Source organism: Bombus bifarius, unplaced genomic scaffold (genome assembly GCF_011952205.1).
Source record: "Bombus bifarius isolate JDL3187 unplaced genomic scaffold, Bbif_JDL3187 scf7180000008494, whole genome shotgun sequence".
Taxonomy (NCBI): Eukaryota; Metazoa; Arthropoda; class Insecta; order Hymenoptera; family Apidae; genus Bombus; species Bombus bifarius.
In genome coordinates this window covers 40,928-66,333 of record NW_022884684.1, presented here as the reverse complement: position 1 = coordinate 66,333, position 25,406 = coordinate 40,928, and the positions used below count along the sequence as shown (strand labels likewise).

At 35.2% G+C, this 25,406-nt stretch overlaps 3 protein-coding genes, 1 long non-coding RNA gene and 1 pseudogene across 8 annotated transcripts; 2 read left to right on the top strand and 3 right to left on the bottom strand.

The window, feature by feature from the left end:
- Positions 1-368: 368 nt before the first annotated feature.
- Positions 369-3,670, bottom strand: LOC117213116 (E3 ubiquitin-protein ligase RNF34). The gene is made up of 7 exons (XM_033458454.1): positions 3,511-3,670; positions 2,482-2,530; positions 2,194-2,386; positions 1,998-2,079; positions 1,491-1,725; positions 1,217-1,391; positions 369-1,128 (listed from the first exon to the last, which is right to left on the bottom strand). The coding sequence occupies exons 2-7, from the start codon at positions 2,527-2,529 to the stop codon at positions 956-958; spliced, it is 906 nt and encodes a 301-aa protein (XP_033314345.1). The 5' UTR covers position 2,530; positions 3,511-3,670; the 3' UTR covers positions 369-955.
- Positions 2,843-7,838, bottom strand: LOC117213111. Of its 3 annotated transcripts, none has more exons than XR_004488583.1 (5): positions 5,185-6,087; positions 4,626-4,962; positions 4,317-4,454; positions 3,957-4,179; positions 2,843-3,866 (listed from the first exon to the last, which is right to left on the bottom strand). XR_004488583.1 is itself a non-coding variant. In XM_033458444.1 (5 exons), the coding sequence occupies exons 2-5, from the start codon at positions 5,465-5,467 to the stop codon at positions 4,023-4,025; spliced, it is 915 nt and encodes a 304-aa protein (XP_033314335.1). In that variant the 5' UTR covers positions 5,468-5,489; positions 7,036-7,838; the 3' UTR covers positions 2,843-4,022. The 3 variants fall into 3 exon arrangements, 2 of the variants coding, with proteins under 2 accessions (XP_033314335.1, XP_033314334.1); XM_033458444.1 differs by adding an exon at positions 7,036-7,838 and having other exon boundaries at positions 2,843-4,179; positions 5,185-5,489; XM_033458443.1 differs by having other exon boundaries at positions 2,843-4,179.
- On the top strand, positions 3,831-15,216 carry LOC117213130. Its single transcript, XR_004488585.1, has 2 exons — positions 3,831-3,906; positions 14,935-15,216. It is a non-coding gene; the product is annotated as an uncharacterized LOC117213130 (long non-coding RNA).
- LOC117213110 (homeobox protein AKR-like) lies at positions 9,846-25,406 on the bottom strand. Of its 3 annotated transcripts, none has more exons than XM_033458441.1 (6): positions 25,023-25,406; positions 24,642-24,737; positions 14,048-14,316; positions 13,732-13,973; positions 13,456-13,629; positions 9,846-13,331 (listed from the first exon to the last, which is right to left on the bottom strand). In XM_033458441.1, the coding sequence occupies exons 2-6, from the start codon at positions 24,655-24,657 to the stop codon at positions 13,070-13,072; spliced, it is 963 nt and encodes a 320-aa protein (XP_033314332.1). In that variant the 5' UTR covers positions 24,658-24,737; positions 25,023-25,406; the 3' UTR covers positions 9,846-13,069. The 3 variants fall into 3 exon arrangements, with proteins under 3 accessions (XP_033314332.1, XP_033314333.1, XP_033314331.1); XM_033458442.1 differs by having other exon boundaries at positions 25,114-25,406; XM_033458440.1 differs by lacking the exons at positions 24,642-24,737; positions 25,023-25,406 and adding an exon at positions 17,623-17,827.
- LOC117213128 lies at positions 18,039-22,722 on the top strand (annotated as a pseudogene).

Below are 25,406 nucleotides of genomic sequence, written 5' to 3'. Positions count from 1 at the left end.
TATATATATAAAAAATAAAATAAAATTATTATATATTTTTAAGATGCGAAACATATTAATGATTAAAATTAATAAGTTACATAGTTGTGCATATGTTAGTAGAAAATTTGTATTGTTCTATTATTATATATTTAAATATACATATAGACAACATATTTTCTTATTTTGTAAAATATTATAACAAAAAATGATAAAGAACAGTTTGACAAGTATATATCAGTTATAGAATAGAATAATGTAACATTGGATGGTCAAGAGTTTTAAATATGTATGTATTGTTATGTATTATGTATGATGCATAATAAACAGTTAATTCAAATTGATGACTCGTAAATTTCTGCTGATAAAAAGAGGTCACAACAACGAGGTTACCAATTTCAATCAATTTATTTTCGGCAAAGAGAAATGAGGATAAAAGGATACAGTGGTCGTTACTAAATTTGATTACTTTAAACTTTTAACTTCTTCGATACGGCGCTTCGTAGTAGTGTTACTTGACGATCGCAAATGAGAACGGCAATTGCGTAGCGTAGCGTATTGTCGACTATAGTCGTCGTTCAGCTTTGAGGATGCACTCGGTGGCTGTTGATTATAATCTACGCTCGTATCAAAGAGATTAGCTACTTTTTTAAGTAGAGCAAAATGCTTACATATATCTAATAGGCATCCAAATAAGTGCCTCCTTCTTTTCGATCATATTTTTTAATAAAAATATTTATAGAAAATGTTGAGACATATTTATGGTATATGTCGATACATGTTATTTCATTGCATTTGCATTAATATAAAAGATTATATTTTATTTCGATTATATTATAATCTATGATGGCAATAGAATGTGCCAATAAACACTAAATCTAAAATATCACGATGTTAGCGATTATATTCGCCCTTTTTCGATTTTGTTTTATTGAATATTACATATTCCATGGTATTAAACATTACTGTATTTTTGTTAAGCTTTAAAAAATCGCACTACCCTCACTACATACTGTTTACATATTGGACATTCCGACATTTGTTTGCCACAATTCAAACAACAAGCCATATGGCCACATTCCAGGATTATACATTCAACTGGTTCATCCCAACAAATTTTGCACAGATTTTCGTCCAAAATTTCAGCTTCTATTAAGAATAAGGTGTGCAAGTTAAACATCTTTTTATTCTTAAAAAGTCAAACGACCAAATGTTTGATAAAGGAGTCGTATCTTACTTGTTCTTGACTGCCTGTATTCTTCCCATAATCTGGAAGCTCTATTCAATAATTCGCATCTTTCTACGCAGCCTTTATAATCAACTCGATTTGTACTTAGCAAATTTTTTAATTGCTTCACGTTTAAACATTCCAGTTCTGATAATGTATTTATGTCAGATAATTTTACAGGATTCTACATAGAATAAAAAAAAAGTAGAAGAAATATAATAATACGTACACACATTATTATGAGAAAATAATTATAAAACAATACTACTATAATTATACATACCATAGATGCTTTTACACATACATCGGAATGTTGAATATTAGAAACTTTTGAAATTTTCTCTTCTACCGAATGTATCGGTTCTGCTCTTCCATTCGAATAAAAGTTAAGTCTAGGAATTGTTTCTGGAATTTCATTGCTATCAACTCTTGAAGCACTGATTTCGTGTGTACGATTAAAAACTTGTCTATTATACTCATCGTTTGTAGTTGCTGATCGGTTAGGGAGAGAACTATCACTGAAATTAGAATTGAATAAAGAAATGATTTGTTAAATACTTCTCATTTTTTTGTAATTTCAATACATATGTATGAATGTTTCCTTTCTCCTCTTTTTTTTTGTTAGACATACATGATACTACAGAAATCTATAACTCTCAAACAAGAAATATACAATATTAATACTTGTAATTAACGTCGATATCGTATGTTTTGAATTTAGAGTCGATGAAATAATTTTGGATTCTTTTTGCTCCACGCAACTTTCAGCTCCACGCCAAATGGAACTTACATGTTTCCTGCATCTTCCGTACTCAAATGAACATTAGCACCACTAGCAAATGTCATTAACAATTTTATCAAGTCTTCCTTTTCTGCAGTCAAAATGAAAGGGAAAAACAAGAATATTAACCAAAAGATATTGTCAGCAATTCTAAATGTTAAATATCTTCTGTAACTTAAACTTTTTCTCGCCGTGGTATACACACCAATACATCCTTTAATCGGTATCTTCTTTGCTAACAGATACCGTTGTATATCTTTAGACCGTACTTGTGCAATTAGACTTCGTGTTAAAGGTCTTCGTGACAACATATTACAAGTATTACAACTTAATATCTTGTCCAAACGCTTAATTACACATTCAGAACAAAAATGCCTCAAACAATCCATACATTGTTTCTGAAAATATGTCATAGTAAATAAATAAAGTACTCATTTTTAACATGTCTTTGGCAATAAAAAGGCACGTAGATATATAATACGATGGTTCTTACCTTGCGTGTGAAGAAGCTGAATTTTACGTTACAAGCTTCACAAGCCATACTATCTTATAAGAATAATGTAATAATAAAAATACAGTTGAAAATTTAGAGGTTAAGTTTACACAGCCGGACAAAAATAAATATTACGTAAATAAGTAGTAAGAGTAAGTACAACTTAAGTAAATAAGTAGTTTCAATTATAAATGTACTTTCACTATAAATATTAATAAAAAGGTATACGAAAAAAGAGCAAGATCATAATACGCTATATTTTTATGATGTACCTCCAGCGTGTTTCAAAATATCACAACTTGATAATTAGAACCATAACAAATTCATACGAGGTAATAAAATATAGTAAAATATAGTAAAATACAGTAAAATTTCGCAAGATTTTATTACAGATGGCGATAAATGGAAATGTAACGTAATAAATAATTGGTAAGCAATAATGTGTAAGTATGATTGCTACGTACGTAACTGTTATCACATATTCGATATTGGAAATACAACTTATCTACAATATATGTATTATCAGTACCAGAATTTAGTGTAAATTACACACATGTCGCATAACGTCGAGTATACTTTTGAATAGCTGCGATTTAATGTTTATTTATTTCCAATTTTCTATGTTTTTTATCTTTTAATAATAATTTTCTAATTTTTAATTTTCTTATTATACATTATTTTATTCTTCTTATCGTTTTATCTATTGCTAGCTGACAAATATTTATACTATGTGAAACAATTTTAGTTTTGCTCGTTGCGCATACTATTAAAACTGTTAATTACTCTTACAAGGTATACATATCTAGCGACAAATATAGTAATAAGAAGATTTTCATTCACTGCAATATTCTGTTATAGAATTGGCCTGATTGTGTTTTAGATAGATAAATTTGTGTAGTTGATTACACGTTGAAATTTTAATACGCGTACATGTATATACACGTACAAGAAAATTGAATACGGAACATTATACAGAGAAGATGACGAGAAATAAGAGTATATATACACTATACATACATACATACATACGTGTATTCGTTCGAACGCACATCGATACAATAAAAAATGATCGAAATCGCAATTGTTGTGTAATTTAAAACGACTGAAAGGTACTTTTCTACTGTATTTTTATTATGATCTAGGACGATACGAACACCAAATAAATTACTAAATATAATATGGCGATGAAAGATCGTGCACGTGCCATGCGCACATGTGACGTATGCCTCACAATGGGGGGCCGATAAAGCGTAAAATGCAATTACATATTTGATTTTCCATCAAGTCGAGAAAGCGCAGCTTTTTTCAGTTTACGATCGTGAAATTGAAGGAGTAATAAGTGGGTGTTGGTCAAAATCGACTTCGATCTGGCTTTAAAGCCAAGTCTAGTAAAGAAAAATATTTCGAAGGAAAGGAAAGATGCGCGTAAGTAAGTTAAGTATACATATACATACAATAGTTGATTCGTGTCATACCTTTTTTCGACTTGGGAATATACATACTATATGCATGTATCTAGACTAAGCTTCGAGTGACTTTATTTACATTAACGGGTGTATCGCACGTTTCAAATTTCGAGAAAACTGAGTTTCTCTCTTCGTTGCTCGATCCATCGACTGGATCGAAGGAAAGTATCGATTTTTCTTTTCTATCTCATCTGATTCGTCAGTTGTAGCATCTTCGTGGAAGGCATCTTTCCTGGAAAAACATGTAACATAATCGATAATTTATAAAATAAACGTGTATTGAAACACATACATGCGTATGCACTTGTACATAGATATGATACGAAATGATTATTGTAATTGCACTTGTTTATTTATATATTTACATACGTATATTTATTCTCTGATAAGCGGAATAACGATTTTGGACAATCTTTGAAGTAAGGCCAACACTCCCCATGAAACTTGCCTCTATTTTCAGCTTCAACATATTCTTTTAAAAGGTTCGAAAATGGTGATTTGCTAGCACTGTAAATAATACACATATACATACGCATTATGGAACACGTTAGGAAATTTGGATTTCGTTTTCAAAGATACCATACACATAACCAAACAGTATCATAGAAGAAGAAATCGGAATAAATAAAAATAAGTACATAGTATGCGTGTAGGGAGTAAGGTGAGAAAGATGCTTACGTGAAAAAGAGTTTGAGCATTTCCCCGATTAAGCCGAAATTGCTTAGGGGATGCCCCTGCACTTCACAGATTGCCCTTAATAGACAGGCCTTTCCATTTAAACCGAAATTTGCGAGCATATCCTCAGCGGTACCATACAAAAGAGCTCTTTCACCTCCGTAAAGTGCGTTCTTTGGCAAATCTGCGAGTGCTTCTCTTTTGCTGATTCCACGTTTTACGAATGTCGCGATAAATTCTGCGGCATTCGATCCCTGATCCCTTGCAGTAGTGTCAAACGCCGATGGTAAAGCGCCGTAAGGGTTTTCGTTATCGGTTAAACCCAGTTTGTCGAAATCGACTGTAAAAATGATGACAAATAAAAAGTGAGAACGAAAAGAAAAAAAGAGGAGAAAAAAGGAAGGGAAGATGATTAGAAGCAGTTTGAGCAAGAAAGATCGATAAAGGTCTATACGTGTATCGGACATAAAGAAACAGGGACGTGTATAACGTAACTAAATGACGGAAGATAAAGAAACGAAGATAAGAGACGAAACGAGCGACGATAGACATATGTACTCACTGGTAAAGGGAAGGCTAACAGTCATGTTGCTAAGAAAACCATAGGGAGGGTATCTGACAAAGGGTAACGCCAATGTTGGAGTTATCGTCATAATCGTGCCTGGTGGTAAAGCTATTCGACCATCGTTAGTTATCCAAAGCAGTCTCTTCTGTCGATGGTGGTGAGAAAATAAGTGTCCGTTATAGCTGTTGCCGTTGCCACCGCTGCTACCGCTTTCGGTATTCGAAGACTTGAGAAATAGAATTAGTCCAACCAGTGCCAGTATGCTTCTTTTTCTTTCCATCTCTTCTCTTCTCTTGCGTACTCTTAAAACGGGACGAGATATCGTAGGAGAGAAAAAAAAGAGAATCAATGAATCCTGAGGCATGCGTTTTCACATCGGATCTAACGTAGGAAGAATCGTGAATTAAAAAGATTCCCGTTATCTGTGTAACATCGTATGAACACATAAACATGCGATATCTTTGTATGCACGGTACGCGTCGAACGGCGATGTAGGGCATCGTATAGCAATAGTCGCAATCACGCAGCAACCGCGAAACGTGTTCAGCGTATGTTAACATTCCCGAAATCGTAATCGTAAGCACAATCGTAACGGTAACGGAGGATCATTGGTATGTTCATTTTTATCGACAGGAAATTACGAAAAGATCGATTCTCTTCTTTCACGATATCGCAATTGTCTGGCGTTGATAAACCGTACATAGACCGCATATGTGCATAGTGTGAAAACAACAAAGTGTACACGTGTTCGCGTTATCATTTATCTAACAAGGATCTATTTTGTTCGCATTCGACTAGGCGTAAGAAATGTAAACCCCTATTTCAATTAATCTACTCTGTAAATCATCTTTATCATGGGCTCTTTGCCTACGCTTAAACGCGCGCGTATGCATCTTACACGTATGTATGTATGTATATATATATATATATATATGTACACACAGCGCGTTCAGCGTTTCTAGTAGCGCGTTTGAAAGTGCTAGCAGAAAATCTAAAGGAAATGAAAAGGTGGGTCAACCGAGCGATATAACAAAGTATATAGGTATGTTATACGGTATGTTCGTATGCACGCACATACATACGTGTGTAAATAAAGTTCTGTTGATATTCCTCGATCAACGTTAATACGTGCGCCGAAATCAAGATTAAACGAAACTGGCTCGCTCGATGAATCGAATCTTCAGACACCGAATTAAGCAATCACCTCGCATACGTTTTTCGTTTGCACCGTTAAGCCCTGTTGTAAATTTGGGTCGTAAGTAACGAATAATACGATATGCTTCCTTTCCCTTCCTTCGTCTTTTTCTGTCTTTCGATTTTGTATCACTATCCATTTTGCAGGCACTTGCTCCCTCTCTCCCTTCACCCCTTCGATTCAGTCATAATTTTCCATTCTTTCCATTACTTTCCCTGTTCCTCCCTTAGTACTTCCAAATCGCGGCATTTAAGTATTTTGCTTAATCGTTCGACTCGATTATTACCTTTAATAAAGAACTGTTGTTTTCGATAATTTCTCATTTACATCACGATGTTTCCTCTGTTTCCCAGTGTACTCTATTTCTATTCGAATAAGATGACTATATCTATTATTAGGATCGCTTTGTGGAAAGAAGAGAGACACGTTCAAGTCGAAGAATAACGTAGGTACATCGTATTATCGCATGTCTATGCAAAGGTGTTCAAAGTTGGAATCGAACGAAGCTAGGAATTGAAAGAAAGACGAGACAGAAAAGATAAAGACACGCGACGAACGATAGAGAGGAAACTCTTGGAAGAAAGTTCAGGAGACGTATAATTAGAAGGGAATTAAGAATCGACTGTTACACGTCGGTGTAATGTAGTAAATACCTTCAATTTGCAGTAGAGACACGTTGTTTGTTTCATCAAGGTGCGTTAGGCACCTCAGACGGTCGTTGTACTATAACTGGGCTAATTTTGATGGACGCTGATTATCAGGGCTACGACATAATTGCACTTAATACCACAGATTCTTCGCTGCTGATACAAATCCAATAGGACCAGTTTCCTTATTTCTCTAACAACGAGTCGATGTTTCTTCTTTTTTAAATATCCGCATCTGTCTCTTCCATTAGATCGTAATTGTAACACGTACGGTCACACGTTGTCTGGCTATAGTCGACGAATTTTACTATCTTCTTTACATGTCCAAAACGACTGCTATTCGTTCCGTATTTCTAAAGCGAACATGTCACACAGACATATATTTTATTTCTAAATGTACAATTGTGTATCGTATCTACATATATATGGCATATCATGTAGCAATTTATTATCGTAATTTATATTTTAGTGTAGTTTAGCGCGTGTACCGCGTATGCAACAGTTCTCTTATCGAACTGTGTAAAAGTTAATCCGCGTACTGGATATGTATCACGTAATGGTTCGCGTTTGTGTACCGTAGGAAGCTACTGACTCTCGCCTCGGTTTCGAACTGACCGGTAATCCACTCGGCGCTTCTCATTTTACGAGTTCGCGCGTTATCCTCCGTTACATTACTTCCCACTCACGTGTATTCGCGTTCTTTACGTTACTATCGAGTGCTATTGACTTTCATTCCCATCGTTTTATTATGCGATATCGTATCTTCTTACTCAAATCTTCTTACTTACTTTCTTTTCCTTCCTTTCTTTCTCTATCCACACTTCTCGTAAAACCATGGCAGATCGTAGCTTGATAAAAGTAATTGAATGACCAACTCGTAGTAAAAAAAATATGATAAAATTCACAACGTACTTTATTACAAACTTTTTAATTGAACAATATAGTTAATAGTAAATTGCTCGGGGAATCGACACGGGTAAACGAGCTCGAACGCAGACTTGACTAATTGTCACATATACATACCTGGCCAAAGTAATCGTAAATAATCGAAACAATTTTATATTATATTCTACTATCAATATTTTCCGCTTTTAGCCGGGGCACGCTGCAAAATGTTGCGAACGCACCTAAGCGGAATGGAATAAAAGATTTTCCATTGATACACGCGTGTAACGAATAGGTATAAGTATTCTAATTTCTATATACATGTATACGGGAGAAGAAAGTAAGAAAGGGAGAAAAATAGAAGGAACGATGTCATCGTTATAATTTAGTATCAAAACATAAACGTTACCTCGAAATAAAAATGTTTCTTTAACTAGCTGTTGTTTAATTTTAGTTGCGATAAAATCAAAAGGATTCCTTTTAGCTCTTTGTTATTTCTTCAGCCGTTCGATTCAAATTAAAGGTAAATGGGTGTTTACTACGATAGTACTGGGTATTTCAAGTCTAGAAAAATGCAAGCCCGTTAGTAACTAATAAAAAAAAAAGATTAAATCGTAAATACTTGTATTCGTACGTAACATATGTAAAAATACGAAATGAACAGAATTTAATATAACGAAGGTATTCCCAAGGAAACCACGAACCACCATTGTTTGAAGATTCTTCTATTTTTAAACTAATAAATCTTCTCATCTACGTATAAAGGACGATCGAAAGTTTTCTTCTCTCGTTCTGCTTGTTAAAGAAATTGTAAATATTTTCGATAAAACATTTGAAGTTACGTTTAAAAGTAAGAGAGTGACAGGGAGAGAAACGGGGCTGGGAAGAGAGTACTCAAATTATATGTACGTACGTTACGAAGGACAGCTGACCAAAACGACAACACTTGAAATCGTACAAGTTTTAAGACAGTTCGTCTTATCAAATATCGATATTTTCCAAATAAAATGATTAAAACGTTTTTCTTTCTTTCTTCCTTTTTCCCCTAAAAAATGGATTACGTACATACAAGAAAATATACGTAACATTGGGATTCGAGAACCTTTATTATATTATTAATCCTTTCCAATAAAATATTTTTCTTACTTGTTACGCGTTACGAGAAACAAACAACGAATTTGCACACCTGTCGCGTGTACTTACTAACGTGCATGTGCTTATACGCGTATTATTCGTATTTATACAGAAATAATGCCAAAAATAAGCATTTATGGACTTAAGAATTGTATATAAGGTAATAACTGAAACAAGCAAGTCTTGTATATAAAAACATGACCTTACGTAATAAACACACAAAAACCATCTTTCATACTATTCTACATTTCTCGAATTTTCCCTTAATTGTCCTGTACATTATACGAATATTATTTTTAATTCATTTTTATCGAATAATCTTAGTTGATATATAAGAGTATATGAAAATATTTAATTTGACCGAATATGTTTACTCGGAATTCAGTATATGTAATAGAATAATGCGCAGATAAAACAAATACAAACATTCTCTCTTCCTCTCCCCCTTTTTCCAACTCTCCTTCTTTTCCTCGCTCATTCATTATTTAATATTTTTGTTGGCCACAAACAATAGGTAATTTGGAAAAATTCCTTAGTACATACTTGCTTTATGTACGAATGCTTTCCTTTCCATCTACCTCTCTTGTAGATGACTATTTCTTCCCAATTCATACATTTTCAATATTTAATCGAACGCTTCAACTGATGCAACAACTCCTTTTTCTTCCTCTTCCTTTTTCTTTTTTTTATCTTCCTTTTCTTTTCTTTTTCTTTTTTTTCCCTTTTTTCTTCTTTTTCCTTTTTTTTTCTTTTTTTTTTTTTTTTTTTTCTTTTTTTTTTTTAATGAAAGAGGAGAATTTACCAACATGAAAACGCGAACTCTGTATGCTTTTATTTCATTTACCTTATCTAACGTTTCCAAAATCGTAAATACATTAGAAATAAATTCGACGAATTCGGCGAACGTTTCGACACTACCTTCCGTTAGATATCATTATCAGTATGCATTTAGAACATTCGAACAAGGCACGCTTATTGCTTTTATAATTATGCGACTCGGTAACGAACCAACGACTGGTGCTTCTCGTACAAGCATTCACCATTTATCGCTTCTTCTGTACCCCTTGCCTCTCCGATAGAGCGAACTTTGAATGAATTAGGAACTATGAAGATACATTTCGTTATGAGAATAATTTTGGCTTGCATGCGGCGTTATTTCAACTCTGCTTTTGCTTTTACTAGCAGGCAAGGGAGCACGCGAAACAGAGGTAAACTGTAATGCTACCATACACCACTCGTAAAACAGGCGATTTGGATATATTAGAAACAATGGGAACGGGTAACAGCAACGTTTCGATCGGAATCGGAACGGTATTTTCTTGTACCTTCCGATATTTATATTTGTCGTTTTCGCCGTTTTCGTCTTCGTCATCATCCTCGTCGTTGTAATTCACGTTATTTAGTGTGTGATCGAAAAATGTCTTATCGATCGAAGACTATCATATTTGCAAGCCTATCTTTTGTCGGAGAGAGATCTATCCTTAAACTATCGTAAAGTATTTTCTTAACAGTTTTTAACGTAACGGTCTCGCAACCGCTGTTTATCGCAATTTAAAAATAAATTTGAATCATATTTTGTACATTAAAGAAGTTCGTTTTGTCTGAACACGATTTGGATATAGCTCACGTATCGATGCATACATACATACAAACTTATTTTGTTAGTCATACCATTGCATCGATCCACGTTCGCGTCTACATTCACACTTTCACGATATGCGCCACAATTAATGTCGCAGTACACATTTCATAGGCACATTTCCCTAACACTTCCTTCTCCATTTCTTTCTTTTTCTTCTACATCTTTTCTCTCCTTCTTTCTATCCTTATCATATCCTCCTATCTCTCTTCTCTTTTCTTCCTCTCCCCCTTCTACTGTTTCCCCTTTTTTCTATCTCTTTAACGAATTATGCCAAACGCTCGAGCACACGATCAACACATTAACTAGCTACGTACCCGGCAAAAAGGATTCTATATGGATTTAATTAAAGTACTTAATTATTGGATATAATATATAACTAACGGTTATATATTATAAGTCTTTGGCGTTTGTACCAATGATTTTCCTATACGTGATTCATATTCCATGACGCTAATTTCCAAATAACGAACGTTTAAAAATTCGTGCTTTTGTGTAACGTACGTTGAATCATGTGGCTGTAATATAAATCTATGTATATATACTTATCATCTATAAATCTATTTCTTAATAGGCACATGCGCTTAGTATTCGATATATGCATTTACTGCGATCCGTAAACGTTGTTCATGTATTTCGTGTATCGTTTTTCTTTCATTTAAAAGACATTTTATATTTGCAAAAAAAAAAAAAAACGAACGGTTGATAGATATTTATTACTTTTACCTACTACCGTTCGATCGTCTTAGGGAGAAAAGGGAGATGCATTAACTTTATGCAAACTCGTCACTATGTGTACAAATCTCTTTTCGAGCAGTCTTCTTATCTATCTAACATAAATGCGAACGTAAACGCCATAAAAATCACAATTGCTGTAGGTTACTGCATATTGCTTTAACAATAATAATAAGAGAGAGAGAGAGAGAGAGATTATTTAAAAAAAAGGAAAAGAAAGAAAGAAGAATATCTACTTGTGCTTACAAAATGATATACTGACGAATCTAAGTACTGTATAATAAGTTTGAAATATGGACAGGAACCATGCACAACTATTAACGTCATAGGATTAATTCGATCAATTAATATCAACAAACAGAGAAAAGAAGTAAAATGATCAAGATGACAACGAAACATGTGAATATGTTTCAGATATTCTTTGGCCTGTTTCTGCTATAGTATGTTTGGCAAATTATTATAGCGTAAATGTATATAAGAAACGATCTAAAGTACAATAAAAAGCAAAGCTTAGAAGGTTCTTATTTAACCAGTCTATTTCTTTCTTTTATTTGTCATAGAGAATGGAAACGCGTAAATGTTCTTTCAGTATTATATCAGCGACGTACTACCAGCTTTTCTTTTTACTTGTCTTCTCTTTCTATTACTTCTCCCTTACTCCCTATGAATTCTAGAAAACAGTCACGCATCTGTAATAAATTCGCGTGTTATAAAGTTTATACAATTTTTTCTGATGAATTACGATACACGAATAAAAACTTGAACGAGAATGTAAATCGGTATTCGATCTAACTCTTCCCCTTATACCACAATCTTTTACTTGCAACATAATATTTTGGCACTTGTTTGACCATCAATCTCACGTTTCTTCCGTCAATAGTGTATTAGAATAGACAGAAATATAATCACCGAAACAAAAAGAACGTATCTTTCTTATTCAGTGTCATTTCATCACGCGATACAATATTCAGTATTGATGTATAGTGTATATGCGTGATATTTTACTTTCTCAACAAAACGGCAGAACTGCTTTAGTACGATCGGAGCGGTCTTCCAATCGGAAGGACTATTGTTACTACTTAGAACAACTAAAAAACAGTAACAGTACCGTTCGCACGTGTACTTTTGTGAGTTTTCGTTGTACATGTGTTATTTTAAAACAATGCATCCATAAATCACGTGCCGTAAGAAGACAATCACAATATTCGAAGAACACTATCATATACACAATTGTTTAATGGCTAGTTACTATATACTTCTGGTTGTTCATCAAGTTCAAAAGTCTTTACTATTCTCCTTGCTTTATATATGTACGTACCTGTTTGCACATATACGTACACATACGCAAAAAAATTGGCGAAAGAACTAAAATATTAGAAAGGAAAAACATGTAAATCGTCAGATTCTCTTTTATCCGATTCGCGAATTTTGAGACTACGAGAAAATATTTAAAAGTGGAAAAAATATCATAGGTTGAGGTTAAAGATGCAAAAAAAAAGAGGAAAAAAAAGAAAAAAGAACGAAAAATTATCAATATTATGATGACGATACCAAAGCGAAAAAATTGTTTTGTATCCTCCATGGCAAAATGGAGAATCGAAGGTTAAAAAAAAACATCGATATAAGCTACGAGGAACGCTGTTCTCGTTAAACCGGTACAGCCCCCTCACGTTCTTTTTCCTGTTGTCGTACAGCAACGGCTGCCTCAACCAGTAAGTAAAGACACTTGAACTTGTCTTTATCCTCTTCGGGTGGTGTCGGAGGTGGCGTCTCATCTGTATGAGGACTGTGAGCATTACGTGTACCATATACTTCTGTTTCATGCTGTACATCAGAAGTTTGAATAAGATGTTGTCTAGGGGCACTCCAATATGCAGCTTCGTTTCCCATGGAAGATTCGTCATCGTCCCTGAGCAGGATAAAACGGAAAAGAAAAATAAGAATATCAGTCGATTTTTCGTTATTAACGCGACGTGCGTTGTTATAAGGTCGAAATAATGAAAAACCGCGACGGTGTATAGCAATATGCCTACCCTCGTCGCGCTGGGTGGGTAATCGTTTCGTCGTAAGCGCCAAGTTGGCTGACATTTTGTTCAATTTTAGTTTCCGAGTAAGGGTACACTATTACGCTCGGCCACTGTGTCGATGGACGTTCCTCCTCGCTGTGAGAACTGCTCTCATAGTCGTTTGGGCTATCCTCTTCGCTTCTGAGAAAGAGAGAAACAAACAGAAGAAAATTATGAAATACGAAACATTGTTGACGACCAATCGTTGCATATGATAGTATCAAAGCGTAACTTGTAACCAACCGATACATCAATCCAGCAGAATCTTCGTAATCGTGATCTCGACTACGTTTCGGAGCACTCATGCCTGCTAACGAATCCCAATTTTGATTGGATCTTGAACCAAGACCGGATGATTGTTGGTGACTTCCTGCGGGCATCTTTTTACCGCGGCGAGATATCGTGTACTGTAGAGGATCGTGGCCTTCTCTTCGAATCATTTCTGGTAGAATTCGCCGTCTGGCGTTTATGAACCAATTGCAAACCTACAATGACGAGAATAGACGTCGAGAAGGTCACGAAATGAAAATTAAATAGAGCAGTAGAGTATTGTACCAACCTGGAGTACAGTCAAATGCGCTTCTTGACTCAGCTCTTGTTTCTCGTTGTCGCTTGGATATGCGTTGTATCTGTGCTCGTAAAGCCATCGTTTTAAAATTTTCACCGAAGTTTTCGGTAGGTTTCCACGACGTTTTCTCACGGAATGATTACCAGAGTGATGAACTATTCCAGAATGAACTTTAGTGCGTAACGCGTTCGAGTCGTGTTCCGTATCGGAACCACTTTGATCGTCGTCGGTACTACTCGATGAAGGAAAACGTTCTCTCGCTGAAACATAAAACAACAATCATTGAATTAAATTTACACGGTTCTTCGCCATCGCACTCGTCTACATTCTCGCAACTTGTAATCATTTTCAAGAAAAGAGACAAAAATCCACATATATACGAATATGTGTATAGCTATACACAGGCGTATATAGGCACATGTATATAGATATATCTAAATTAAAAAATCTCATTGAATCTCGAAACGAACATATCTCACGTATATCGTTACATTATTTAAAATAGATGTGCATAAAACGATCAACAAGATCTAAGCTATTCAGATTTTAGAACTAAGCATTTTTAATACGTGTACATGAAATCGTTGGGCAATAGAAAGTAGATAAGAAATGAATGAGAAAAGATGTAGTTTTCTCTCGATTCACACATGTCGTTTTCCCTTCCGAGATTTCCCCTTTTGAATATCTCGATAACGTAAAGGCAACTATTTTCATCGCTTTTATCCTTTTCATATGTACAATAGTAGTTTCCTTTTCCGTTTTTTTCTTCTTCCCTCCCCCCACCCCCTGTAAATATATACACCCGGGAACTAAATTTGCGATCCTGGTTAGTTTGCACCGTCGACTAATCTTAGCGTTTGAATTTGTGGTTACGTAAGGTCCAGTAACCCGACAGCACAAAATTAGGATCCAAGCTCCTCGCGGCTAGACGAAAACTATGACGACGTCGAGTGTCACGATGGCGATGGCGATGGCGATGGCGATGGCAATGGCGATGGCGATGGCGATGGCGATGGCGATGGCGATGGCGATGTCGATGTCGATGTCGATGTCGATAGCAGCGACGACGATGACGACGACATCAACAAAGATGATAAGAATAGCATACAGTAACAGAACTATATCTCAAACATTATCGGCTTGATGGAACAGAGAGCTAACCGAAGGAAAAAGCCATCTAGCGACCTTAGTTTGGTCGGTACACGAAGAGACGTTTCTTCGTCCATCGAGCTAAATATACAACGAGTTGCTAGCGAGTTTACAGATGCATCGTGCGTTCTAGTGGCGCACAACGCTATCTAATAACGTAACCGCATCTCTTTTTCGAACAATCAACTCGATAAATCAATATAATTAGAAAATGTAACGTCTTAAAGTAAATTACGTCATTGTTTTACGAGAAGAAATAAGCTTGCAATTACTCTTATACATTTTCGATATATATTGGCAACCAAAATATGTAAAATAGAAAATTGAACTATCGTTAAACCATAATATTCGGAATCGTTAAACTTATAATTTGTCCGATGGCAAACATTGGCCAATGTATGGCTATCTTTTAATATTATAATTTTATTATACCTGCTTTTTTTCAAAAACGCAATTTGTCCCAGAGACATTCGAAAATGATATTATAATACAATTAAATCTACAGAGTTCTTGGAATTTTAAAACACAGACAGACGAGCGACACGATTTAAATTTCAAACGATTTCGTGGTTTAGTTGTAATCAAAATGTCTTAATCACGCCTCAATGCTTTTAAGTATCGCAAAGCAACTGGAAAATAAATTTAAAAATATCGGATCGATAGCGTAAGAATATTACGAAATTAAGTTTCATAGAATATCTTAATATCTATCTACAAAGTTACATCGTAATAATGACAGTCGGTGACCCGTAACACATTTGGAAGTTTTCCAAAAGATCATCATAGAAGTACGTGATGTTAATAATTAGTGCTTCTGTTGCAGTCAAAAATATTGTACACTGCATGCAACACAGATTTTTCTCCTGTTCACTTTTGGACTTTACTTTCCCGATGAATTTTCTCTCTCTCTCTCTCTCTCTCTCTCTCTCTCTGTTTTGGTTTGGCTACTGGGAAATTTTTGAAAAATAAACGAGATCAAACTAGCTATCATAGCTACACCATAAGAAAAGTATCGCTCGAATTTTCTTCGCGCTCTTTTTTGTCATTAACGTTGAAAATGAATTTAAGACTTACATAAGAATTATTTGACTGTAACCTTCGTGACATAAGCTTACGTACACGATGCCCGGCATATTTTGCATTCAATACACCGATCAAAAGCATTAAAGACGTAAATAAGTTTCACTGATATGTATTCCAACTATCTATATCAACGGATACTGTACTACTTGTAATTTATTACTCCAGATCTTATCCGGTATCGATAACTCCTAGTCAATAAACCACGTACGCAACACGTATTACAAGATTTGAAACTGACAAACAAAACCGTTTCTAACAAAAAATCAGATAATTCCCAAACATTACCGCTCTAAACAGATGTCATACCCAAGATCAACCAACCCATGAACGAATAATTTCAATCTGCGCTCATCAAGCACGATAATTTCTCCAAAATAAACTTGCCAAAAATTTATATCCCCTTCTTTAACACCAATTACCTAACAAATTGTACACGTTTGCTCTTCCACCTCTAATGTATGTATACGTGCCATCTTCTCGCAAATCAAATAACAAAAAAGAAACTGTTCTTCTATCTCTGGATGCATGTAGTAAATGATAACAGCAGATTTGAATGAACTTAAACGGTGCCCTATGGGGTTTACATAAATGCTTATAGGGATCTTCGAACACTGTTATATACATATATGTAAGTTCGTCGCATATCGCAGGATATATAATTTCTCCTGTGTGACATCGTGTCATGTCTTAACAAGCATTTTAGAAAAATTGATTTTGTTCAGTACTACTGGCATATGTAACCGCATACGTAATTGTGTGCGCAACGTTATTTCGAAGTTATTTCGAAATATGCATATCAAATTTTCGTTTACATACGAGTATATTCCTCAAATGTTATTCTTCCGATGGTATTGCACGTTATACAACGTTCAACTCTCTCGAGGAGTATTACCTTTTCTTCATAAAAAAAAAATTCAAAGAATTACGCAAATGTCGCGTTTCTAGAAAGAAATTCGACAAATTTGAATCGATGATTATTGCCACACTCTTACCTGTCACGAACATACTCGTACGCTGAGTCGAGGGAGAATTATCGTCATGTGGCATCATCGACGATGACAAAGGGGACATTGTACGACGACAATCCGTATTTCGTGAATGGCGAGAATTATGTTGTGACGGTTGATCAGTTTGAGGGATAAGTTGATGTTTGTGCCGATGATGATGATGATGGTAACGGTGGTGGTGATGATGATGATGATGGTAATGATCATTGCGATAATGACGACGATAACGATGACAACCTTGCTGTTTCTGCGGATGTCGAGGATGTTGATGCTGATCATCGTGACAATATTGATCACAATACTGATGAAGGTATTGTTGTTGTGTACCTGTCATTCTTTCGGTACTCTGTTTCTGTTCCAAGTGCATAGCGGCTGGTGGTAACATGATATTCTTGTAATTATAAGAACTTAAGAAGCTCGGTATACGTTGTAGAAAATATCTCGACACGATAATAAAACAATCGAGGAAAAATTTATCGCGATGTTCCAAATCTTCTTCGATCGTACGTCAAACTTTGTCTCATTTCTACTCTCTATTATTATTGCACTCTATGCACTCTATTATTGACGTTTGAACGATTAACGTACATTTACTTTCATTATTAAGCCACTCGTCGTTTCTTATCTTTTCGCTTTTCCAATTTGGCGCTGTTATCAGAATTTATAGAAACAACGCAGGACGAAAGACTTTTCCTTCGTTGGCAAGATACGTCATGGATAGGACCAGTGATATTATCAATCACCTTAAACACCGTCGTTTCTCCTTTATTGGCCGATACCGTTGTTGCATCGCTGGTTCTCGTTTAGAAAATGACATAGATGTCGTATTCAAACGCCTTTCTCACGTAACACAGCTGTGTCGTCTAGCGAATTCACAAAAGAACTTTGTTTTCTTCGTCATTTTTAGACGTTGCGTGACGCTCTTCGCTTTAATTTTCCTCGACCGTCTTAAAAACTAGACAGCTTAGCTTTCTCAAAATCCCCAATTGTAATACAACTTCCTGATGGCTATCAGGTTCGTTCGAGTTTGCTTTCGCTTATTCCTCGCGATCAGGAAATACGTTCTTCGTAATGATATATTCTGCCTGCAAAATGTTGGACAGGCGATAACAAAAAATATACATGAACAATAACCGGGATTTTCCTGCCTTGAATCGAAAACACGGGTATTTCGCTTCTTTGCGAAGTATTCGCTATTTACAGCGATGCCGAAGAGCGGCGAAGGAATTGAGAATAAAAATATCTTTTGTATTGTTTATTTTTAACCGATTATGAGGAGTAAAACTGATCAAACACGATCGGACGACGTCGACAACACGACTGGGCCAACCATGTCGGAAGCCGGCTTGACAGAGGCGGCTGACAAGAGACAAATCAAACACGAGAATGAGTGCATGTGCGCGCCTAGCAAGGAGAAAGATTTGCGCGCGCGTATCCACTTCCCGCTTCTTCGCCTGTCACTGGTCAGCCATTAGACTCTCTCTGTTTCAGCCCCCTTCCCATTTGCGTCTTTCCCGCCATATAAACTTCATAAGAATCTATCGGAGCGGTTGCGTTGCTCGGTGTATTCTCGTAACGATAGCATAGCGAGTGCGTTATCCCTTCCAAAGCAGGTATAGGAGCTATATTGGCGGGAAGCATACTTCGCTATGTAGTAACACGGTTGTATAACCCTAACCCTAACCCTAATCCTAATCCTAACCCTAACCCTAACCCTAACCCTAACCCTAACCCTAACTCTAACTCTAACCCTAATCCTAATCCTAACCCTAACCATAACCGATGTCTTCGTTTGGCCCTCTGTCCCTTATTCTTTAATAATATTAAAACAAAATTCCTTATTTTCAGATTCTATATGTATATCGTTTGTTTACAAAAGCATAATTAACAGTAATATTAACTTTCCATTCCTATCGGTAAATGTCAATTACAAGTCAAATATGTGTCAATCACAAGTCAAATTAATAATCAACAAAATATATTTGTGATATTTCACATTAACAGCAATTATTGTTTTTTTTTTTTACGATGCACCTCCCTGAACAGCGTGGATCTTTTTTGACAAATTTCATTTTTTTTACATTTATTACGAATCAATTTATGTATACGTAAGTACTATATATATAGTGTAACCAAATACATACACCCACACGCACAAAATATAACAAATACATGCACATGTATTGGAAGAATATAAATGTGCGTATTTATGCGAGTATGTGCGTCAGTCTGTGGATCTCGCAACTACGCGGAGTTCGTTCTACGTTACGCGATCAGTCGGTGTTCCTATACCCCGCGTTGTTCAAAGGGCAGAGTACTGTATACGTAAGAGAAAAGCAGAAAGAAAAAATAAAAGAAAAGAGAAGAAAATTTTACACGATTACTGTACGTTACAAAAATGTGTGTTATTCGTTCGACGTACCACTAAAAAGATAGAGATATGAGAAGAGATAATATGAGATAAGGTTACGAGATAGAGTATAATCTAAGACCAAGAAAAAGCACGAATCATTTGCACGTGCAGCTAGTCGAAACGTAAAATCCGTTATTTCGATACGTTTGAAAGTAGAAAGTAGAATTTTTCGAAGATTTTAGTGTCCTCCGTTGTTTATACAAAAATTATATAAATTAAAGAAATTCTATCTCGTGTCTACCGTATATTTCGCAGTATCTTAAAAACAAATAATGTAGAAATTTGCATGGAACAAAAATTACATTATTTTTCTTTATAGCCTAAGCTAAGTATGTAAAAATATACCTACACGTATTTTTGTATATATACACGTTTAACTGAACATTAAAAACTCCTCTCTTTCTCTCTCTCTCCTCTCTAGCCATCCTCCAATTTTGTTGCCACTATTTATCTCTGGATGTCTAGGATAAACTGTAAAAGCGTATTTTTATCTTATCAATTCAACCCTTACATGACCATCCCAATCGATGATATTTCTAATGCGATAAGCCTATTGTATGCGATGATCATATCCCTGGCTTTTTCTCTCTTATTATTCGATTGGTAAGAAACGTATCCCTCTTCATCATTAACATCTTTACTTTAGAATAATTGTTGAATAATATTATGAAAAATTGATGTGATATTTTTATTTCTTTTTTTCTCGCAAACGAGCTTTTCAACAATATATACATTCGTAAATGTGTACATGCATGAATACATTTTCTCTCTGTCCAAACTAAGTTGCGCAACACTTTTTGTTTGATCGTAATCGTCACAAAAACTGTTTAGTATCTCGACCCTAATTACTTTGCGAGGCTTTGTTAGTTTCTTTAAACGGTTTAAAGTTGAAACGAATGTTGAATCATGCGTGTAACTATCGAATGAATTTGTACCTCTTATTAGCTATCTACCGCTAACGCAAATCAGTCGAACTGAAGAAAATTGCCTTAAATTAAACTACAAGAAATCCCTTTATGACGTTTGAGCTGAAAAAGCGAGTAAAAAAAAAAAAGAAAGTGTTTATTGTAATGTTCGTATTTGAGAAAAACAAATATCAAAATTCAAAGTAATATAATAAAATTATATTGTATGTAGTATAATGTGTAGGTATATCCTATGATAAACTGTCATGTCCAAAACACCGCTTCTCAGGTAAAAGAACGGTCGAACGACAAATTTATTGCTTTCCTTCTGACTCACAATTTGTCAGGAAAAGGAAAAGATGCTTGAGGAAAACAAATAAAATACAGTTATATATTATATGTATTGTAATATGTAGGTATATATCCTAAGAAACTGTCAGGTCCAAAACACCATTTTGCAGGTAACAGAACGGTCGAATAAAAGAATTATTGCTTTCCTTCTAACTAACCATTTGTCAGGTAAAGGAAAAAATGTTTGGAGAAAACAAATTTTAAAGTAATACAATACAATTATATTATATGTATTGTAATATGTAGGTATATCTTATAAGAAACTGACATGTCGAAAACACCGCTTCTCAGGTAACAGAACGGTCGAATAACAGAATTATTGTTTTCCTTCTAACTCACAATTTGTCAGGTAAAGGAAAAATAAAACTTCAACTCGATGTATCGGTTGTTACACCGATCCTTGAACGGATACACGTATTCAACGAACACGGCTTTCGCAGAGGAGATGTTTCGAGAGCAATACATATATTATATGGCAGAGCTTCGAACCTTCGACAAGCAAAGGAACATCGATTCAAGAGGAGAGACGAACATTCTTCATAGGTCAGCGAGCATAGAACGATTTTAGACACGGCCTTTGGGCTGTTCTGTTCGTGCTTTGCGCCGTGGCATGTCTTCTCATTTCGTCCTAATAATCTTTTAATGTTCAAACATCACATTATGTATATTCTACCTTTTTTTCAATATACTCTAAATTAGACACGCGAGAAAAGTGATTTTATGTTCGATTCGCATTTGCGTACCGAACATGATTAGATAAGACCTCTAGTTTGGCAATAATGCATAATTTTGTAGAAAAGAATCTAACCAAGACTATTGCATTCCGATCCAAAATCTATCGATGTTCGACGAAATAACGACGAACTTCCATACGTACGTGTCTCCACTCTACTTTATCTACGACCATCGAGATTATTCAAACCGAAGAAATTTTACTTTACAATATCCTATTCCACCAACTATAGCCTCTCTGCTCACGCAACGTTTGACACGATAACCTCAAACACTGTATATACGTCTGACCCAAAGCACGAAAGTACTAAAAATTACGATACCGATAACAGATAATATATTACTGTTGTTATGAATGATTTCCCTGTTAAACCAATTATATTCTATAAAACTGGTCCCATTGTATGCAAAAACTAAACATAGGCAATAACAATTAACAAACAGTGTGAAAACTTGGAAATTTATCATCATTTGACATAACTACTTCCCTGAAACGGTGATCGAGGAACGCACGTTCTCCTATGTTATAAAATAAATAAAGCACTGTCATCTTCGGTCGATGATATTTGAAAATTTAAAGAAACATACATCATGTTCGAATTTTACGTAACATTCGAATGAAATACAGCGATATTTTGGTAGATCCGTTTGCTAATCGGCCGGTAAACACGTAAACAGGTATCAAAAAGTCTCGAAAGTCATCGAGAAGAATCAAGACGCAACGATTAGCGCGAATAGCTGCACTACTATCGGTTACATAACAAGGCAAAGATACGATGACACGAAATAACGCTATGGTCAATTTATAAAATACGTTCTGCTTTATTCTCGACGTATTTCGTTTTTCCCCCTACAACCCATCTTTCTAGTAGTACTTTTTACTTTATCTTTTGCACTTGATCGGTAATTCGAATTAAGAAACATCCGATGAAAGCGTACTATAACACGTAACGTACAATTTGCTATGCACCAAATACAATAAGATAATGCGATACAACAAAAAATATCAAGCAATTTGTCATTAGATGTACAACAAGGATTACTATGTCGACCAAGGTCGATACTTGAAAACAACAGAGCCGGTATGTAAAAAAAACTATAACAAATCTCTGTCAGGTTAGTTGTGCGTATGTGTATATGTCTGCTATATGTATGTACATATATATATATATATATATATAATTGCCTGTGTAATAAAATTAATAGAAAAAGCACAGTGTAATAATTCTTCCATAAGATTCGGTACTGTTTCTGTTAACCATACTATTACTACTAGTAGTACCATTATTACTATTATTAGACGTGTTACACAATACTCTCGCGTCTTCTTAAACGAGTTTCGCTGGCCAATGACCAAAGCTAGATAACGTCGTGTATCGCGACCCATTTACCGACTTGCTAATCTCGAACTCTAATCCGAACTTGATTTTCTTAAACTTGTATGGCTTAAACAATTTTATAAATGTTACATTCTTGGATATTACACATAGGATCGTAATTATTCAGAATAATTATTCATCGTGTGAGCAAATATGTGCTTATATACTATCGTTTTTCAAAAGGCCACATTTATATACATATACTTTTAACATCCAATCTATCATTTATCACTATTTACTATATAAGTGTAATATTATCACAAAAAGTTATTTTTTCACTCATCTCTTTGTATAAATTTCTTGCAATAACGTCGTTACCAAAAAATGTGACACCATAAAGCACAATTCTAATTTTAAAATCCAGATATGAATTTCTACATTTCTACAATATTACATGTACCTACTACATACATCTCATATGTTACGTTACGTAATAGTAGACACCATGCGGACACATTCGACTTACGTCCATATTTTCTCAAATGGTTTTAGAAAACATTTTATAAATTTGAAATTATTAAATTCTATATATATATATATATATATATATATATATATATATATATTTATATATATATAAAGAGAGAGAAAGAGAGAGAGAGAGAGAAATGAGAATATTTATCTGTTAAGATAATAGGTATAAAATTTCACTAAATTTCTAAAAAAGATATTTATATATAATAAGACAAGAGACAAATTAATATAGGCGTCAGACTGAATAAAATACATATGTACATATTAATCATCCATATACTGTAAACTCACTTTATACACGACCACATGGCGCGCGTATATATACCATGTGCATACATGTATACACGTATATATATATATACATATAATTATCAAGGTTTATAATCTTAAATCGAAATACTACAATTTGAACCACAAATTGTAAACAAATTGCAATTGAATCTCGTTTAATTAAATATGAAATATTATTTGATATAAAAGTTGTTTGAAAGAAATGTTCCTATATTATATATTTATTCGTTTAATTGTATAATGTTGAACGAGTTACACGAGTTTCGTCATGTATGTGTATGGAAACTTGTGACGAAAGCAGTTATAGATCATATTGAAAATGTAAAGGCATAAAAAAGCTCAAGCAATCAGCGATCAAAAGGAGCAAGCACGTAAACATATTCGTATACGTACTATAGGTGCGCGTGCACGCAAAGCGAGCGAATAGTCAGACACTTCAGACAGGCAGGCAAGCATGGAAGGCACGACGCACGACGGAAAAAGCAGAATGACAGTTGGTAATTATAACGAAGAGCGGATTCCGTGGGGTAAGGCCGGTGAGCCCCGTGGAAGTAACGAAGTCCGCGCCGTGGCGCGCCACCACGTGCCTAACTAGCTAGCTGGCTTGCTGACTGCATGCTAGCTCGGTAGCCACGCGTTATATAGTATCGTAAATGATGGCGTCTCGTAATCGAAATTTTCAACATAATACGAATAATGAATTTTATTCGAGACCAACTAATAATGTTTAACAAAATTATGGATTCGGTACTGACTGATTATATCACGAACCTAGCAATTAATGGATTGATTTATACTCACCAACACGATGATCCATAATGAAAAAATTGAGATGGACGCAATGTACACGCGGTCTAGCAATGTCCTCGTGGTTGGCTTAATTCGATGCTCGATCAGCTGTTAAATAGAGAAAGAAACAGCATGGTAAGAAAAAAGAAATACACTCTTTAAATACGACTAGAAGTCATGTCACACTTCTTAACAAAATACCCAAATTAAACGAATAAATTAGGGAAAAAATGTACAAAGTCTAACCAACAATTCGTGGGGACGCGTACACTAACACGATAAAAATATTGCATGATCGCGCAACACGAGCTAACTCGATTTTTGCCGGTCATCGAGTTTCAATACACGAATGATGAATGACAAACAACACTAAAAGATATGCCATGTCCATACCGTTGAACAGTTAACACACGATGTGTCTCACGGTTTCTTTCCCTCTCACGTTTTCTTCTTCGACCAACTGATCTGTCGTTCGACAACTCACCGGTCTATCTCTCTGTAGTTTCCCTATGTTTCTTTCGATCACAGCGTCCTTTTCTGATCGAATTACTTCCCGTTAGGACTAATTTCTCGTTCTCTCTGACAGATAAACACTACGAATGCGGCGGGTTCTCGCAGCGTGTGCGCCAGCGTCAGTAAGATTGACAGTCGGCGCTGATGACAGACAGGTGCGCCCGCCTTCCGGCCTAACAAGTCGGCAACCTACCGTCCCGCTTACGTATCTTTCTCTGTTCGTTCGCATACCCGTCTGCCCGCCTGCCCGTCTACCCGTCTACC

Excerpts from the sequence above, each read along its gene's own strand:
- LOC117213116 (XM_033458454.1), bottom strand. The coding sequence starts at position 2,529 with ATGGCTTGTGAAGCTTGTAACGTAAAATTCAGCTTCTTCACACGCAAG. Across the intron at positions 1,392-1,490 it reads TATGTGTAAAAGCATCTATG|AATCCTGTAAAATTATCTGA; the intron begins GTATGTATAATT and ends TATTCTATGTAG. Across the intron at positions 1,129-1,216 it reads ATACAGGCAGTCAAGAACAA|AAGCTGAAATTTTGGACGAA; the intron begins GTAAGATACGAC and ends TATTCTTAATAG.
- LOC117213111 (XM_033458443.1), bottom strand. The coding sequence starts at position 5,551 with ATGCCTCAGGATTCATTGATTCTCTTTTTTTTCTCTCCTACGATATCT. Across the intron at positions 4,963-5,184 it reads TGTTAGCCTTCCCTTTACCA|TCGATTTCGACAAACTGGGT; the intron begins GTGAGTACATAT and ends TCATTTTTACAG. Across the intron at positions 4,180-4,316 it reads TTATCAGAGAATAAATATAC|GAAAGATGCCTTCCACGAAG; the intron begins GTATGTAAATAT and ends ATGTTTTTCCAG.
- LOC117213110 (XM_033458440.1), bottom strand. The coding sequence starts at position 17,680 with ATGTTACCACCAGCCGCTATGCACTTGGAACAGAAACAGAGTACCGAA. Across the intron at positions 14,317-17,622 it reads GAGTACCGAAAGAATGACAG|CGAGAGAACGTTTTCCTTCA; the intron begins GTACACAACAAC and ends TTTATGTTTCAG. Across the intron at positions 13,332-13,455 it reads ACCCACCCAGCGCGACGAGG|GGACGATGACGAATCTTCCA; the intron begins GTAGGCATATTG and ends TATCCTGCTCAG.